Here is an 18294-nt window from a genome sequence, read left to right as displayed (position 1 = left end):
GGTTTGAACTGTGCAGGTTCACTTATATGCAGTACTGTATGTGTATTTATTTTTAAAAATCCAGGTATAAGTGGACCCGCACCGTTCAAACCCCGTGTTGTTCAAGGGTCAACTACAATCATAAAACCTCTGTTCTGGAGGAGCTCATATTCAATCACTGCTATCCATCCTCTGGGTAAAGATCTTGGACACAGCCTCAGCTCTCCCCTTTTCCTCCAATCTCAGATTCACATGTCATCTCCCTTTAAGTCCTTAATTCCCTCATGACATATGATGTTCAACATCTTTTCAGGTGCTAATTTGCCATTTGTATATCTTTGGTGAGATGTTTGTTAAGGTCTTTGGCCCATATTTTAATCCAGTTGTTTGTTTTCTTATTGTTGAGTTTGAGTTCTTTGTATATTTTGGATAATGGTCCTTTATCAGATATATCTTTTTCAAATATTTTCTCCCAGCCTATGGCTTCTCTTCTCATTCTCTAGAGTGTCTTTCAGAGTGGAAATTTTTTACTTCAATGAAGTCTAACTTATTATTTCTTTCATGTATCAAGTACCATATCTTGGTGGTGTATCTAAGTCATCACCAAACCCAAGGTCATCTAGGTTTTTCCCTACATTACCTTCTAGGAGTCTGATAATTTTAAGTTTTACATTTAGGTCTATAATCTATTTTGTGTTAATTTTTGTGAAGTTGTATGGTCTGTGTCTAGATCCGCTTTTTTTTTTGCATTTGCATGTCTAGTTGTTTTAGCATCATTTGTTGAAAAAACCATTTTTCTCTACTCTGCCTTTTCTCCTCTGTCAAAGAACAGATGATGATATTTCTATGGGTCTATTTCTCAACTCTCTGGTCTGTTCTATTAATCCGTTTGTCTGTTCTTTTGCCAACAGCACACTGTCTTGATTATCATAGCTTTATAGTCAGTCCTTCAACTTTGTTCTTCTTCAATATTGTGTTGGCTATTCTGGGTCTTTTGCCACTCTCTATAAACTTTAGAATCAGTTTGTCAATATCCACAAAACTTGCTGGGGTTTTGATTGGGATTGTACTGAATCTACAGATCAAGTTGGGAAGCACAGACATCTTGGCAACATTAAGTCTTCCTCTCCATGAAGGTGAAATATCACTCCATTCATCCTTTGATTATGTTCATCAGATCTTCATTTAGATCTTGTACATATTTTTTTAAAGTATTTCATTTGGGGGAATGCTCATGTAAATGATATTATGTTTTTAATTTCAGATTCCACTTGTTGATTACTGTCATATAGGAAAGTGACTGCCATTTGTATATTAACCTTGTATCCTGCAACTCCACTGTAAAAGCTGGATTAGTTCCAGGAGTTTTTTTATTGATTGTTTCAGATTTTCTGCACAATCATGTAAGGAAAGACAGCTCTATTTCTTCCTTCCAAATTTGTATGTCTTTTATTTCCTTTTCTTGTCTTATTGTATTAGCTAAGACTCCAGTACAATACTGAAAAGGAGTGGTAAGAGGGGACATCCTTGCCTTGTTCCCTGATTTTAGTGGGACAGCTTCTGGTTTCACACCACTAAGTATGACGTTAGCTGTACTTTTTTTATAGATGTTCTTTATCAAGTTGAGGTAGTTCCCCTCTAGTCCTAGTTTGCTGAGAGCTTTATCATGAATGGGTGTTGGCTTTTATCAACAACTTTTTCTGTATCTATTGATATGATGATGTGATTTTTCTTCTTTGGCCTATTGATGTGATGAATTGCATTAGTTCATTTTCTAATGTTGAACCAGCTTTGAACGCCTGAAATAAATCCTACTTGTTCATGTGCATTATTCTTTTTATACATTGTTGATTTCAATTTGCTAATATTTTGTTGAGGATTCTTTATTATTTTTTTAGTTTATTTTATTTTACTTATTTATTTTTTGGTTGCATTGGGCCTTGGTTGCTGCGCACGGGCTTGCTCTAGCTGCGGTGAGTGGGGGCTACTCTTCGCTGTGGTGCACAGGCTTCTCATTTTGGTGGCTCCAGTAGTTGTGCCTCGCGGGCTCTAGAGCACAGCCTCAGGAGTTGTGGCGCATGGGCTTAGTTGCTCCACGGCATGTGGGATCTTCCCAGACCAGGGTTCGAACCCGTGTCCCCCTGCATTGGCAGGCCGATTCTTAACCACTGTGCCAGGAGAGAAGCCCTTTGTTGAGGATTCTTGCATCTTTGTTCATGAGAGAGTTTGGTCTATAGTCTTCTTGTAACGTCTTTGTTTGGATTAGGTATTAGGGTAATGCTGGCTTCATGGAATGAATTAAGAAGATTCCTTCTGATTCTATCTTTTGAAAGAAATTGTAAAGACGGGGTATAATTTCTTCCTTAAATGTTTGGTAGAATACAACTATGAACCCAGTCCTTTTATCCTGGATGTCAGACATTGTGAATTTTATTTTTATTTTATTTTATTTTATTTTATTTTAATGCTAGGTTCTTTTGTATTCCTTTACGTACTTTTAAATCTTTGTTCTATTATTCAGTTAAGTTACTTAGGAATAGTTTGATCCTTTCAAATCTTTCTTTTACACTTGTTAGGCAGAACCAGAGTAGCCACTATTGTGGGGCTAATTTGGCCCTACTACTGAGATAAAATCCTTCTGAATCTTCTATGCAATGCACCATGCATTAGGTGGCATTTCCACTCTGGTGAACATAAGATGAGGCCATCTCAGAGCTCATTTTATTTGTTTCCTTCTTTTAGGGATCACTGCCTTGTACTGCCTGTTTTCTAATGTCTGAAAACCACAGTTTCCTATATTTTGTCCCAGTTTTTAGTCAGCACCTTAAGTTAAATTCAGTCCCTAAAACTCTACCATGGCCAGAAGGAGAAACCCCCAGACTACCTAGATTTGATTCCTGGCTCTACCACCTACTAGCTATCCAACCTTGAACCAGTCTCTCAGTGCTTCATGAGCGTTTTCTCATTTATAAAATGGGAATAATGATTATCTAATCTCTAGGGTTGTTGACAAAATTCAAAGAATTATAAAGTGCTTCTCCCAGTAAATTAAATACAAATTTGTTTTCTTTCACTTCTTCAACTTCTGTAGCTTCTCATTTACAAATATGAAATCTATTTAAAAATATCTACTATATTTATTATGAAAATTAGTACTATGATTAATGCTATCAGGTACTAATAGTGATAATACCATTAATTTGAATATTTACTATTTGTCAGGCATTATGGTAAACATTTTGCACATGAAATTTCAAGTTCCCTGATCTTTGTTTTTAAAATCAAGTTAGCTTACCTTTTTATATTCCTATTATTCCAAGTTTCCCCTTTTCCCCTATATGTATTAGAATTGATTTTTCCTATATCAATGATGGAAAACAAAAACATTTTCTCATTCATTTACACTAAGAAGAAGGTAGCACTTAAATTATATACAGATTTAAAGTTCATATTTTAATCTAATTTTGGAAGATAACATCTCCTTTCCTTAAACTCCTTACTTTCTCCTAGTAAGAGAAAGATAGTACTAAGAACTTTCTCCCCATGACTATGTATTTGCCTCCAGACATAAATATGGAAAGATCAGACGATGGGATGCAAGAACTGTTGGGAAATGAGGTGATGTTCAGTGTCTTTAGAAGAATTCTACCCAAACTGAACAAGAGAATAGGGATAATAAACATATGCCTTTTTCAGGCCCCGAGAGGTCATGAGTGTAGTAAAAGAAAGATAACTAACTGTGACTGATAGGAAAAGCTAGGGCAGAGAGCACCTGAAAGCAGAGCAGTCAGAATGATGGTGAGATGAAGATGGGGGATGCAGGCACTGTAATGAGATATGCCCTCAAAATACTTAGAGGATCTAAGTGCAGTCCTGACACTGAAAACTCTAACATGCTCAAGTAAAGGACACGATCATATACTCAAGAAATCTGAGCATGTGGAACTTTAAATAATGATACCATTTATTGAAGGCTTACTATGTGCTGTCTAAGCACTTTACACACATTAATTTATTAAATCCTCAACACAACTCCATGAGATAGATACTACTGATAACACCATTTTATAGATGAGGACACTGATGCACAGAGAAGTGAAGTCAGTTCCCCATGTCATGCTAAATGAACACCTAAAATGTTTAAAATTTTACATGCAAAAAGTTAAGTTTTTGAGATATTCAAAACTGCATTCACAGAAAAGTTTAATGAGTAAAATTTCACAAAGTCCTTCTTAAAAGTTTGCTAAAATCAATTCCAGAGAATTCCAACTGTGAAGTAATTTAATTTTAATTTGGGAGACTTTTATCTATTGTAATGTATCCACAGTTCAGAGTAATCTGAGAAGGGTGTAAGTGAGAGAACTTGGAATATTTCAGATAATGGAACCAACCTGGACCTAAAGCAGCACTCCAGGTAGAACTTCAAAACCTATCAGAACAAAAAAGAAGTGTTTTGAGAGATTTCATGATGTCTACCGACATACATGTCAGGATAAGGACCCAAAGAAGGAGCGCATTATCAGTTCTGTGCTACCAGTGCTATAATGAAAAAACAGCATGTGGTAACAGGGACCCAAAGAAGTTCTCCTTTTTTGCCATAGGAAATCTGGCTTCTCACCAGCCCCATACAAGCCAAGGTAGAGCTCAGCCAGTTTGGAGAGCATGATGGAATAATCTCAGAGACCTGTCACTATGTATTGTGTCACTGACAGTTTTTCATATGATGCAGTGCTCAGTGCCCTCTCTCAAGATCTTAATATCGCCACTGGATTACTCTTTCACTCATTCAGGCTACATTACAATCACCTGTACCTAAAACTCTTTGTACTGCTCTTCATTACTATTTGCAGAATAATATAAAATCAGAGTCCTAATAAAATATAAACACAGTAGTACCACTTCCAAATAACAACTATATATGTAACTTCAGAATTTCATCTGTATACAGCCAAATGCACTGAGAAATCATGCTATTATCTTTTTCATAAAGATATCTTCTTTCATATCTTTTTTTTTTTTTTCTTTCATGTACTTTTTAAACTTCAAAATATCATGAGGGACATGTGAATTCCTAGAGTGCTCCTCAGGAAAACACTAACAAAATCTTCCTCAAGTATTTTTATCTGTAGAAGTGAAAATGTACAGTATTGTGTGAGTCCTTAATTAATGTAAGAAAATCCAATTATTTTTAGTATACCAAGCTAATATACTTTATACCAGTTAAAATTGTAAAATTGATAGATGGCAAGAGTAGGCTTTACTTTGAAGTTTTACTGCTGTTTTGTGTCCACATCATCTCACTAGTTTTTACTTTAATTGTACAGAGAAACTGGAGTGTAAAGATAAGTGACGGAATGAAAGCAGATACCCAATTATCCACTAATTAATATTACCCCTGCATAATCAACTAGGAAGTAGAAAGGAGAGAACTTCAGTCTTTTTTTTTTCCCACAACTCACACACACACACTGTATTTTATTTTTACAAGAGAAAAACTGACACCAAGCACTGTAAATGGATGGCCAAAACAAAAGCAACAATGATTGCAATTACCAAACATGAAACACACTCATACGAGAACTTCAGTCTTATTAGAAAGTTTTACTTTTCTAGCCTTTACTAATCATAGCTTCTTAGCTAGCCGTTTATCTCCAGATTTCTAAGAATGTCATAAGACATTCCAATTAGAAAATTATTTAAGATGCCACTGGCACCTTAAAATTTTTAATGAATATCATTTGGTCTTTCATGGGTGAAAAACAGAATAGCCATCAGGTTTCAGATGCAGGTTTCATTCTTTAAAAAAAACAATAAAACTAGAAACTACAGAATACAAATAATCATTACCAGATAAACATCAACATTAGATTTTAAAAGCAAAGTATAAAATAAAGCATCACTATCTTCAACCTCAGTAGTTACTCTTCAATATACTAAATCTACATTTTAGGTTGGAAATCTTTTTATCATTCTTTTTTTTCCACAGGAAAATTTTTATATGTAGCTCCTTTAAGTCTATCATAATTACAGACTCAAAATCTTTCAAAATCTTACATAATATAAATCAATTGATCTCTCTACAATATTACAGTGGTTAGATGGCCCCTAATTAGCATGGCAACCTCAAATCATTAATAATTTGAAACTTAAAACTCTGGGCTGGGAGTTGGGGTACCTGAGTTCTACTGTTAACTTGGCTGCTGACTTTCTGTGAAACTTTGGGCAAGTCACTTATCTTGTGCTTCAGTGTCGCCATTTAAAATGGAGAAAATAAGACGGTCCTGCTCCATATCACTGACCGTAACAGACATGAGATCATATGTAAAAAAAAGCCATAAATAATTTTTTTAATGAAAAAGACTATAATTATTTATAGTTTTTTGGTACCAAATTCTTAATGGACTCAAAAGATCCAAAGTTCATTCAACTTCTTACATTTGAAACAATCATGGAGCAATTTGCTCACTGATAAGAAGAAATCAGTCTGATCCAATTAGTAATTGGTAAAGGAAGGAGAGTATATTTTAGCTCTTAATTCCAAATAAAGTCAATGCAATAAATGTATTAATTCCAAATAAAGTCAATGCAATAAATGTATTATGAAGATGTGTTTGTACATAGAATGCTTCATGTAAATACGGACAACAAGCTATTTTTAAATAAATTCAACTAGCATTAGATTTCTTATTTGAATATAGCAACATAAAACTGATATTTCTCTCTTTCCATCCTGAAAAATCACCTAAAAGCAACATGAAGAATAAGAGACACAAACCTCATTTTTGGCAAAATTAGGAGACAAACAACAAAATGAGAAGAGAGGCTGCCAAACTTAATAGATAGAGAATAGGGGTATAGGCTATAGGCATCAGAGACAGAATGTTGCAGTTGTAGATGCCAGAAAGAACAAAGTGATGGTGATGGGCACACCCTAATGTATAAACCCCTTGTTTGTATCAGTGGAAACAAGGAGCATGGGCTGACAGCCAGAGCTCTCCTGAACATGGTTTGATTCCAATAAGTAGAGAGGGACAGTGCTAAATAAGCAATCACACAGACAAACTGTATTTGCAAAGAGAAGTCTGTCTCTGCTATCTATCTCCATTGACTGGTGCAAAATAAATTTTCTTCATCTTTTCCTCTTTTAACAGTCCAAAAAGAACATTCACCAGAAAAATGTTGCTATAGAGCAGATGAAAATCATGACAAATACTTAACCATTAATTAATAAAACAATTATGCAATCAACTTTGAGATTCACAAAAAATATAAAATCATAAAATTTTATTGACTAGCAGGATAATGACTAAACTAGTATAATCAGTCACTCACCTCTGATTCATATTTTATTTTTTCTTCTTCTAAGATACGTGCAAATTCTTCTTTCTGGTGTTCAAATTCTGATTTGAGAAATGTATGTTCATAGCGAAGTTTATTATATTCAGCTCTATACTTTTCTACTTCCTAAATTAAAAGAAGATTGTAATTTATCACAAATTTATAAATGAAACTTGTACTCACTTCAAAAATCACCTTTTCAAAAATTTTAAATTGTTTTATACTAAGCCATTCTAAAAGTAAAAATTAAGCTTAAAAGAAGTATAAACAAACCTTGGAAAAGTTATCATGACAAGAATGCTACAAACAGAATTAGCACACTCCTGAAAAGGTATCAGTAAAACAAATTACCATTCAATTAATCTTATTTCCTCACTGATTCTAATAATAAAAATGGATTAGCATATCAAAACTTTTGAGCTCTGGGCTTAATAAAATAATATTTTAAAATGTAGCACACCTTTCAAAATAGATTTTTAAAATTAATTCTATAATAAAATATAAAATACCCCCTTAAAAGTCAAAAAGGATGAATTCTAAGTAGGTAAATGATTATTTGAATGTTTAGTACAGTAACTCAAGGTTCAGTCAAATATTACAATGATAGTCCAATTCAACACACCAGTCTGAAGTATATATGTAGTACCAACTCTCCTGACTAACCAAGAACACATGCAATGCCTATGCTCCAAAATTCTGCTTCCTAACACTTCAAAATCTGCTGGCATTCTGAATCTCAATAAAAACTCAGGCAACAGAGCAGGAAGGTGGAGACACTATTCCAACATACCTCAGGGAATTAACAAGGAAAGCATGCCTCCTAAAATAATCAGCTCACTATAAATCTTTAGTTGAAAGATTTCTAAGCCTGTTTACAAACCAAGAAAGTGGGTTTTGTGATTTTATTAGAAACATACTTTTTTTTAAAAAAAAAACATGCTTTTACTTAACTTGATCACCTACCTCAGATTTAAGTGATTTTTTATAATCCAAAATTAAATCTACTCCTAAACCATAATGCTTTGGTTACCCACCAGGATGATATTCAAAAGATGACTTTATCAAGCCAGAAAATCATTTATAAAAGAGGATTCCCACAACTGTTTTGTGCAATGACAGCATCACTAGTCTACAACTTTCCAAAGGGGACCATTTTGAGGGGGACAATATTCATTTGTATGTATAAGGCCCAGTATGCTTATTAAATAAGGTAACATATAAAATGTCTAGGATAGTACCTAATATAGTCAATATCTGTCATCTCTTCCTGTTCCCTTTATTAAACATTTAGTCACATTATACCAACATTTCATATGAGGAGACTGATCTCAATCTGAAGAAAAACTAACACATTTTTACTTTTCTGAGGCTGCATGAAATTCATTCTTTCATTCAGCAAACATTAATTGAGCATCTGTTGTATGCTAGGAAGTGTTTTAGGAACTTGGACTATAACAGTGAACAAAACCAGATAAAGGTTCCTCCTCTCATACAACTTACATTCTAGCAGTTGTAAAAGGGAAAATTTAAAAAATAAGCACAATAAATATTATATAGCATATCAGAAGACTATAAATACTAGAGAAAAATAAAAAGTGGAGCAGGGTAAATGGGTATCCAAAAGTCTAAAGAGTGACAGGAAAGGCAAGTTGCAATATTAAAAGGAGGCAGGGGTTGGTCAAAGTAGGCCCTACTGGAAAGGTGAAATTTCAGCAGAATTGAAAAAGATGAGAAAATCAGCCAAGAGATACGTGGCAGGAATAACAGCTAGGGCAAAGACTTGAACTGCACCATTTCTGAAGTGCCAAACACCAAGAAGGCCAATGTGGACGGAAGAATGGGATCTGATCGTGTGCAGTCTTAAAGGCTGCTATAAGGACTCTGAGTAAGAACGGAAGCTATTGCAGGGCTTTTGAGTAGGAGAATGATGCTTTTCCTCAAGCCTTTCACAGTCACATGAAAATAAATGCACAGTCCTTCTACACAAATTACTTACTTCATCCAGATGCCTAAAACATTCTCTCATTGGAGTTTCTAGCTCTTGTTGGATTTCAGCACGTAACAATTCCAGCTTTTGTGGACTTAATACCTAATATGTAGAGAAATATAAAACAATTCTAAATATGAAATCACAAATATTAAATTGAAGAATCAGACAAATTTCAAAGCTTCTCTCCTAATTATGACAATGAAATTAAACTAATAGAAATTTCATGATATACCTAATTTTACAATAACCATTATATAAATAGAACCATCATTTGAAACAAAGAAACTCAATTTCAAGCTCTCAGAGATGTCCAAAATTCCATTAACATGAGGTAAAGACAATCACTGATTATTATTATTGTTATTAATAGGAAAAACTATGTTGGCAGCTAAGATTATCATGTTGGATACAGTGGCTGATTCTATTTTCTAAAGCAAGCAAAATAAAGGTATAACAATTTGGTATACCATAGGAAATTCTTCAGACTTATTTTCAATCAGAGAAAGCTGATATTTACCAGCAAAATTAATTTAGGCTCCTCCATGTTACACTCTTATAGAACTCATATTTCAATAAGTATTCACGTAAGCTCCTTAAAAGAACACACGGTTAGTCTTTAGTCACCATGTGTTCCCGAAACCTCGCACTACTGCCTAGCACAAAGGAGACACTCGATTATTTCTTGAATCAATTAATTAATGAATACTGGTTGTAAAAAAAAAAAAAAAAAGACCTAGTTTATATTTACATTAATCTCTGAAAACTAAGAATAATATTCATTTATTTATTCATCAATACTCCAAATATTCCAAAAACTTTACTGAACGAATGCCTACTATAGGTAAAGCATTGTGCAACATACTATAATCTACATGACATACTGTTCTCAATTCCTTACATGCATTAATTTATTTAATCCCCACAACAATCCAGAATATAGCTACATTATCGTACCCCTTTTTATCGAAACTGAAACTCACACAGAGTCAAACTTGCTAAAGGTTACAAAACCTCAAAGGAAGTATATCTCTCCCTATAAAAAGTTCAAACTTTCAAGTGAAAAATAATTTATACATACGAATACCTATAAAAATAGGCAACACAGGCTCACCAGAAAGGTAAAGATGAACAAAAAAGATATTTAGGATAGAAAGAATGGCACATCAAAGGAATGGGAAAACTAAAGCTCAGGTAGAACCCAAAACCAAAGAATGGATAAAATATCAAATTCCCTGGGGAGAAAAATGATCCTCAAAGGTGACCTAAAGGCATTTTAGGTAGAACCACCCTAAGCATTACAGAAAATTTAGAATCCTGGGCCCCTGTGTTAGTGTTGGTAGTAATCTCTAGACTCTGTGACACCAAGGCCATGCTGACACATTTCCATTAAACGCCACCTTGGAGAGCTGCATCCTGGCTGGAAACAAAAGGGAAAGAGGTGGGAGCCACATAGTGGAAGCTTCCTGAACACCAAGTTCATACTCTTATAATTTACTCAGTATTTAAATTTTTTTTCCTTTTACTTAAAATGAATATAATTACATAAATAAAATAATTCAAACAAAATAAAATATAATATTAAAAAACTAAATCTTCTTCTCACTTCAGTCATCTAGTTTCCCTCTTAGGAAGCAACCACTGTCAATAATTTATGTATCCTTCTTGAACCAGTATACAGATAAATAAGCATATATACTACTTTTAACTTTTCTATAAAGAAAGGCATACCATACACATTTTTCTGTACCTTGCTTACTCATTGAAGGTTTTTAAGCTTAAGAGCATTACCATATGTATATTTTAGGAAGAAGCAAGATGGATCAAAAGTTTTAGTGGGAGAGAACTGGTGGCTATGGGAAGGAGAGGCAGTGAATGGGGCTAAAGAAACCAGATGGAAAGATCCTGTTATAATATGGTTTATGATGTCAAGAGTCTGTAATAATTTCAAGTCCAAAGTGAGAAGGAATGGTAATTAAAAAAGAATAAGTAAATTTTATTTGGATGCTTTTTCAAACAAACCAACTTTAAAAATAACAACAAACAAGCAAAACTGTGAGAAAATTAGGAATACATGAACAAAGACACAACACTAAGAGGTTCAAAGAAATAAGTACTTTAGGTATGTAAATGGTATTGTGGAAACACTTTTGAGGAACTGCTTTGGTATATAATAGAGATGTATACTAAAATATTTAGGGTTGAGATGATATGATTTGCTTCAAAATAATCCAGAGGGGTTGAGAGACAGAGGCAGAAGTGTTAGAAGATAAAACAAGACTGGCTCAGAGATGGTAATTACTGATGCTGGGTGATGGGTATGTGGGGATGCATCATACCACTCACTATACTTCTGTACTTGTTTGAGATTTCCATAATTAATTAAAATATTTTAATTAAAAATAAAAGTGCTTCCACTGCCAGCAGATGGCATAGAGACCAGGTTTACCCTCCTGCCTGAAACAAATAAAAGACTGAACAAAAAACAAACAATGGTTTTCAAGACACTGGACATAATGAAGCAAGAAAGATCCCTAAGAGACAGAAAACACAAAAGGTGAGCTCTGCAAAAGCTTCCTGGCCATGGCAAAGGACCACCTGAAAGGATTAGAGGGATGAGTATGTAGAGCTCACACAGAGTTCCTTTTCCCAAAAGCCAGACTTAAAACTTCATTTCAGAGAGATAGGAGTAGAGTACTCAGAAGGGTCTCAGCAGTGGGAAATAATTAGCACTAAACACGAATCTGTTCTCACTTAACAAATCTTAAAAGCAAGACCCAGAATGATAAAATGTTTCCAAGGAACTGTGTCCCAGAACAAAGCTTAAGAATATTTACCAGAATACAAAAATATCTAGCACTCATCAAAGTAAAATTCACAATGTCTAGCATCCAATAAATATTTACCAGGCATAAAAGACCTAAGAATAAATTTGACCAAAAACGGGAAAACCTGTACACTGAAAACTATAAAACACAGATGAAAAAAACTGAAGATACTAAAAAATGGAAAAATATTCCATGCTCATGGATTGGAAGAATATTGTTAAAATGTGCATACTACCCAAAGCAATCTACAGATTCAGTGCAATCCCTACAAAATGCCAGTGGCAGATTTCACAGAACCAGAAGAAATAATTCTAAAGTTTGTATGGAACCACAAAAGACTCTGAATAGCCAAAACAATCTTGAGAAATAAGAACAAAGCTGGTGGTATCACACTCCCTGATTTCAAACTGTACTACACAACTATAGTAATCAAAACAGTATGATACTGGCACAAAAACAGACACACAGATCAATGGGACAGAATATAGAGAGCCCAGAAGTAAACCCATGCATATATGGACATTTAATCTATGACAAAAGAAGAAAAAAATACACTGCAGAAAGGACAGGCTCTTCAACAAATGATACTGGGAAAACTGGACCACCACATGCAAAAGAATAAAAAGCCTACCTCTGGGACAATATTAAACACAACAACATTCACATTGTAGGGGTCCCAGAAGGCGGAGAGAGAGAGAAACGACCCAAAAAAATATTTGAAGAGATTATAGTCGAAAACTTCCCTAACATGGGAAAGGAAATAGCCACGCAAGTCCAGGAAGCACAGAGGGTCCCAGGCAGGATAAACCCAAGGAGAAACACACTGAGACACATAGTAATCAAACTGGCAAAAATTAAAGACAAAGAAAAATTACTGAAAGCAGCAAGGGAAAAATGACAAATAATATACAAGGGAACTCCCATAAGCTTAACAGCTGATTTCTCAGCAGAAACTCTACAGGCCAGAAGGGAGTGGCATGATATACTTAAAGTGATGAAAGGGAAGAACCTACAACCAAGATTACTCTACCCGGCAAGGATCTCATTCAGATTTGATGGAGAAATCAAAAGCTTTACACACAAGCAAAAGCTAAGAGAATTCAGCACCACCAAACCAGCTCTACAACAAATGCTAAAGGAACTTCTCTAAGTGGGAAACACAAGAGAAGAAAAGGACCTACGAAAACAAACCCAAAACAATTAAGAAAATGATCATAGGAATATACATATTGATAATTACCTTAAAAGTGAATGGATTAAATGCTCCAACCAAAACACACAGGCTCTCTGAATGGATACAAAAACAAAACCCATATATATGCTGTCTACAAGAGACCCACTTCAGACCTAGGGACACATACAGACTGAAAGTGAGGAGATGGAAAAAGATATTCCATGCAAATGGAAATCAAAAGAGAGCTGGAGGGCTTCCCTGGTGGCGCAGTGGTTGAGAATCTGCCTGCTAATGCAGGGGACACGGGTTCGAGCCCTGGTCTGGGAAGATCCCACATGCCACGGAGCAGCTGGGCCCGTGAGCCACAACTACTGAGCCTGTGCGTCTGGAGCCTGTGCCCCGCAACGGGAGGGGCCGCGATAGTGAAAGGCCCGCGCACCGCGATGAAGAGCGGTCCCCGCACCGCGATGAAGAGTGGCCCCCACTTGCCGTAACCAGAGAAAGCCCTCGCACGAACCAAAGACCCAACACAGCCAAATAAATAAATAAATAAATAAATAAATAAATAAAGTAGCTAAAAAAAAAAAAAAAAAGAGAGAGCTGGAGTAGCAATACTCGTATCAGATAAAATAGACTTTAAAACAAAGAACGTTACAAGAGACAAGGAAGGACACTACATAAAGATCAAGGGATCAATCCAAGAAGAAGATATAACAACTATAAATATATATGCACCCAACACAGGAGCACCTCAATACATAAGGCAACTGCTAACAGCTATAAAAGAGGAAATCGACAGTAACACAGTAGTAGTGGGGGACTTCAACACCTCACTTACACCAATGGACAGATCATCCAAATAGAAAATTAATAAGGAAACACAAGCTTTAAATGACACAACAGACCAGGTAGATTTAACTGATATTTACAGGACATTCCATCCAAAAACAGCAGATTACACTTTCTTCTCAAGTGTGCACAGAACATTCTCTAGGATAGATCACATCTTGGGCCACAAATCAAGCTTGAGTAAATTTAAGAAAACTGAAATCATACCAAGCATCTTTTCTAACCACAATGCTATGAGATGAGAAATCAATTACAGGGAAAAAAACATAAAAAAACACAAACACATGGAGGCTAAACAATACGTTATGAAATAACCAAGAGATCACTGAAGGAATCAAAGAGGAAATCGAAAATTACTTAGAGACAAAGACAATGAAAACACGACAATCCAAAACCTATGGGATTCAGCAAAAGCAGTTCTAAGAGTGAACTTTATAGCAATACAATCCTACCTCAAGAAACAACAAACATCTCAAATAAACAATCTAACATTACACCTAAAGGAAGTAGAGAAAGAAGAACAAACAAAACCCAAAGTTAGCAGAAGGAAAGAAATCATAAATATTGGAGCAGAAATAGAAACAAAGAAAACAATAGCAAAGATCAATAAAACTAAAAGCTGCTTCTTTGAGAAGATAAACAAAATTGATAAACCATTAGCCAGACTCATCAAGAAAAAGAGGGAGAGGACTCAAATCAATAAAATTATAAATGAAAAAGGAAAAGTTACAACAGACACTACAGAAATACAAAGCATCCTAAGAGACTACTACAAGTAACTCTGTGCCAATAAAATGGACAACCTGGAAGAAATAGACAAATTCTTAGAAAGGTATAACCTTCCAAGACTGAACAAGGAAGAAATAGAAAATATGAACAGACCAATCAAATTAATGAAATTGAAACTGTGATTAAAAATCTTCCAACAGGGCTTCCCTGGTGGCGCAGTGGTTGAGAATCTGCCTGCTAATGCAGGGGACACGGGTTCGAGCCCTGGTCTGGGAAGATCCCACATGCCACGGAGCAGCTGGGCCCGTGAGCCACAACTACTGAGCCTGCGCGTCTGGAGCCTGTGCCCCGCAACGGGAGGGGCCGCGATAGTGAGAGGCCCGCGCACCGCGATGAAGAGCGGTCCCTGCACCGCGATGAAGAGTGGCCCCCACTTGCCGTAACTAGAGAAAGCCCTCGCACGAACCGAAGACCCAACACAGCCAAAAATAAAGAAATAAATAAATAAAGTAGCTATAAAAAAAAAAAAAAAAAAAAAAAAATCTTCCAACAAACAAAAGTCCAGGACCAGATGGCTTCACAGGTGAATTCTATCAAACATTTAGAGAAGAGCTAACACCCATCCTTCTCAAACTCTTCCAAAAAGTTGCAGAGGAAGGAACACTCCCAAACTCATTCTATGAGGCCACCATCACCCTCATACCAAAACCAGACAAAGATACTATAAAAAAAGAAAATTACAGACCAATATCACTCATGAATATAGATACAAAAATCCTCAACAAAATACTAGCAAACAGAATCCAACAACACATTAAAAGGATCATACACCACGATCAAGTGGAATTTATCCCAGGGATGCAAGGATTCTTCAATATATGCAAATCAATCAATGTGATACACCATATTAACACACTGAAGAACAGAAACCATATGATCATCTCAATAGATGCAGAAAAAGCTTTCAACAAAATTCAACACCCATTTATGATAAAAACTCTCCAGAAAGTGGGCATAGAGGGAACCTACCTCAACATAATAAAGGCCATATACGACAAACCCACAGCAAACATCATTCTCAATGGTGAAAAACTGAAAGCATTTCCTCTGAGATCAGGAACAAGACAAGGATGTCCACTCTCACCACTATTATTCAACATAGTTTTGGAAGTCCTAGCCATGGCAATCAGTGAAGGAAAAGAAATAAAAGGAATACAAATTGGAAAAGAAGAAGTAAAACTGTCACTGTTTGCAGATGACATGATACTATACGTAGAGAATCCTAAAGATGCCACCAGAAAACTACCAGAGCTAATCAATGAATTTGGTAAAGTTGCAGGATACAAAATTAATGCACAGCAATCTCCTGCATTCCTATACACGAATGATGAAAAATCTGAAAGAGAAATTAAGGAAACACTCCCATTTACCACTGCAACAAAAAGAATAAAATACCTAGGAATAAACCTACCTAGGGAGACAAAAGACCTGTATGCAGAAAACTATAAGACACTGATGAAAGAAATTAAAGATGATACCAACAGATGGAGAGATATACCATGTTCTTGGATTGGAAGAATCAATATTGTGAAAATGACTATACTACCCAATACAATCTACAGATTCAGTGCAATCCCTATGAAATTACCAATGGCATTTTTTACAAAACTAGAACAAAAAATCTTAAAATTTGTATGGAGACACAAAGGACCCCGAATAGCCAAAGCGGTCTTGAGGGGAAAAAACGGAGCTGGAGGAATCAGACTCCCTGACTTCAGACTATACTACAAAGCTACAGTAATCAAGACAATATGGTACTGGCACAAAAACAGAAATATAGATGAACGGAACAGGATAGAAAGCCCAGAGATAAACCCACGCACCTATGGTCAACTAATCTATGACAAAGGAGGCAAGGATATACAATGGAGAGAAGACAGCCTCTTCAATAAGTGGTGCTGGGAAAACTGGACAGCTACATGTAAAAGAATGAAAGTAGAACAGTCCCTAACACCATACACAAAAATAAACTCAAAATGGTTTAGAGACCTAAATGTAAGCCCGGACACTATAAAACTCTTAGATGAAAACATAGAAAGAACACTCTTTGACATAAATCACAGCAAGATCTTTTTTGATCCACCTCCTAGAGTAATGGAAATAAAACCAAAAATAAACAAATGGGACCTAATGAAGCTTAAAAGTTTTTACACAGCAAAGGAAACTACAAACAAGATGGAAAGACAACCCTCAGAATGGGAGAAAATATTTGCAAACGAATCAACGGACAAAGAATTAATCTCCAAAATATATAAACAGCTCATGCAGCTCAATATTAAAAAAACAAACAACCCAATCCAAAAATGGGCAGAAGACCTAAATAGACATTTCTACAAAGAAGACATACAGATGGCCAAGAAGCACATGAAAAGCTGCTCAACATCACTACTTACTAGAGAAATGCAAATCAAAACTACAATGAGGTATCACTTCACACCAGTTAGAATGGGCATCATCAGAAAATCTACAAACAACAAATGCTGGAGAGGGTGTGGAGAAAAGGGAACCCTCTTGCACTGTTGGTGGGAATGTAAATTGATACAGCCACTATGGAGAACAGTATGGAGGTTCCTTAAAAAACTAAAAATAGATTTACCATATGATCCAGCAATCCCACTCCTGGGCATATACCCAGAGAAAACTATAATTCAATAAGACACATGCACCCCAATGTTCATTGCAGCACTATTTACAATAGCCAGGTCATGGAAGCAACCTAAATGCCCATCGACAGATGAATGGATAAAGTAGATGTGGCACATATGTACAATGGAATATTACTCAGCCATAAAAAGGAACGAAATTGGGTCATTTGTACAGACGTGGATGGATCTACAGACTGTCATACAGAGTGAAGTAAGTCAGAAAGAGAAAAACAAATATCATATATTAACGCATATATGTAAAACCTAGAAAAATGGTACAGATGAACTGGTTTGCAAGGCAGAAATTGAGACACAGATGTAGAGAACAAACGTATGGACACCAAGGGGGGAAAGTGGTGGCGGGGAGAGGGGGTGATGGTGTAATGAATTGGGAGATTGGGATTGACATATATACACTAATATGTACAAAATGGATAACTAATTAGAGCCTGCTGTATAAAAAAATAAATAAAATTCAAAAAAAATGATACTGGGAAAAAAGTCAGTCTCTTCAGTCAATGATACTGGGAAAACTGGACAGCCACATGCAAAATATGAATAAAAAACTAGACCACCATCTTACACCATACACAAAAGTAACTCAAAATGGAGTAAAGACTTGAATTCAAGACCTGAAACCATAAAATTCCTAGAAGAAAACATAAGTGGTAACCTTACTGATACTAGTCTTACCAATGTTTTAGT

General features: G+C 35.5%; 1 protein-coding gene across 3 annotated transcripts in view; it reads right to left on the bottom strand.

Moving 5' to 3' along the window:
* Positions 1-18294, bottom strand: part of CEP83 (centrosomal protein 83) — a 121974-nt gene that overhangs the window by 48921 nt on the left and 54759 nt on the right. For all 3 annotated transcript variants that reach the window (XR_009009674.1, XM_057556154.1, XM_057556155.1), the window contains 2 exons: positions 9314-9406; positions 7312-7443 (listed from right to left, as the gene is read on the bottom strand). Coding sequence is in view for 2 of the 3 variants with exons in the window: in XM_057556154.1 (XP_057412137.1) it covers positions 7312-7443; positions 9314-9406 (225 nt within the window). In the remaining variant the exon portion in view is untranslated. The remainder of the gene's footprint in view (positions 1-7311; positions 7444-9313; positions 9407-18294) is intronic.

The sequence above is a fragment of the Balaenoptera acutorostrata genome, chromosome 11, assembly GCF_949987535.1.
Source record: "Balaenoptera acutorostrata chromosome 11, mBalAcu1.1, whole genome shotgun sequence".
In the NCBI taxonomy this organism is placed as follows: Eukaryota; Metazoa; Chordata; class Mammalia; order Artiodactyla; family Balaenopteridae; genus Balaenoptera; species Balaenoptera acutorostrata.
Note: the sequence above shows the minus strand (reverse complement) of the source record. Positions and strands in the feature narration are given on the sequence as shown.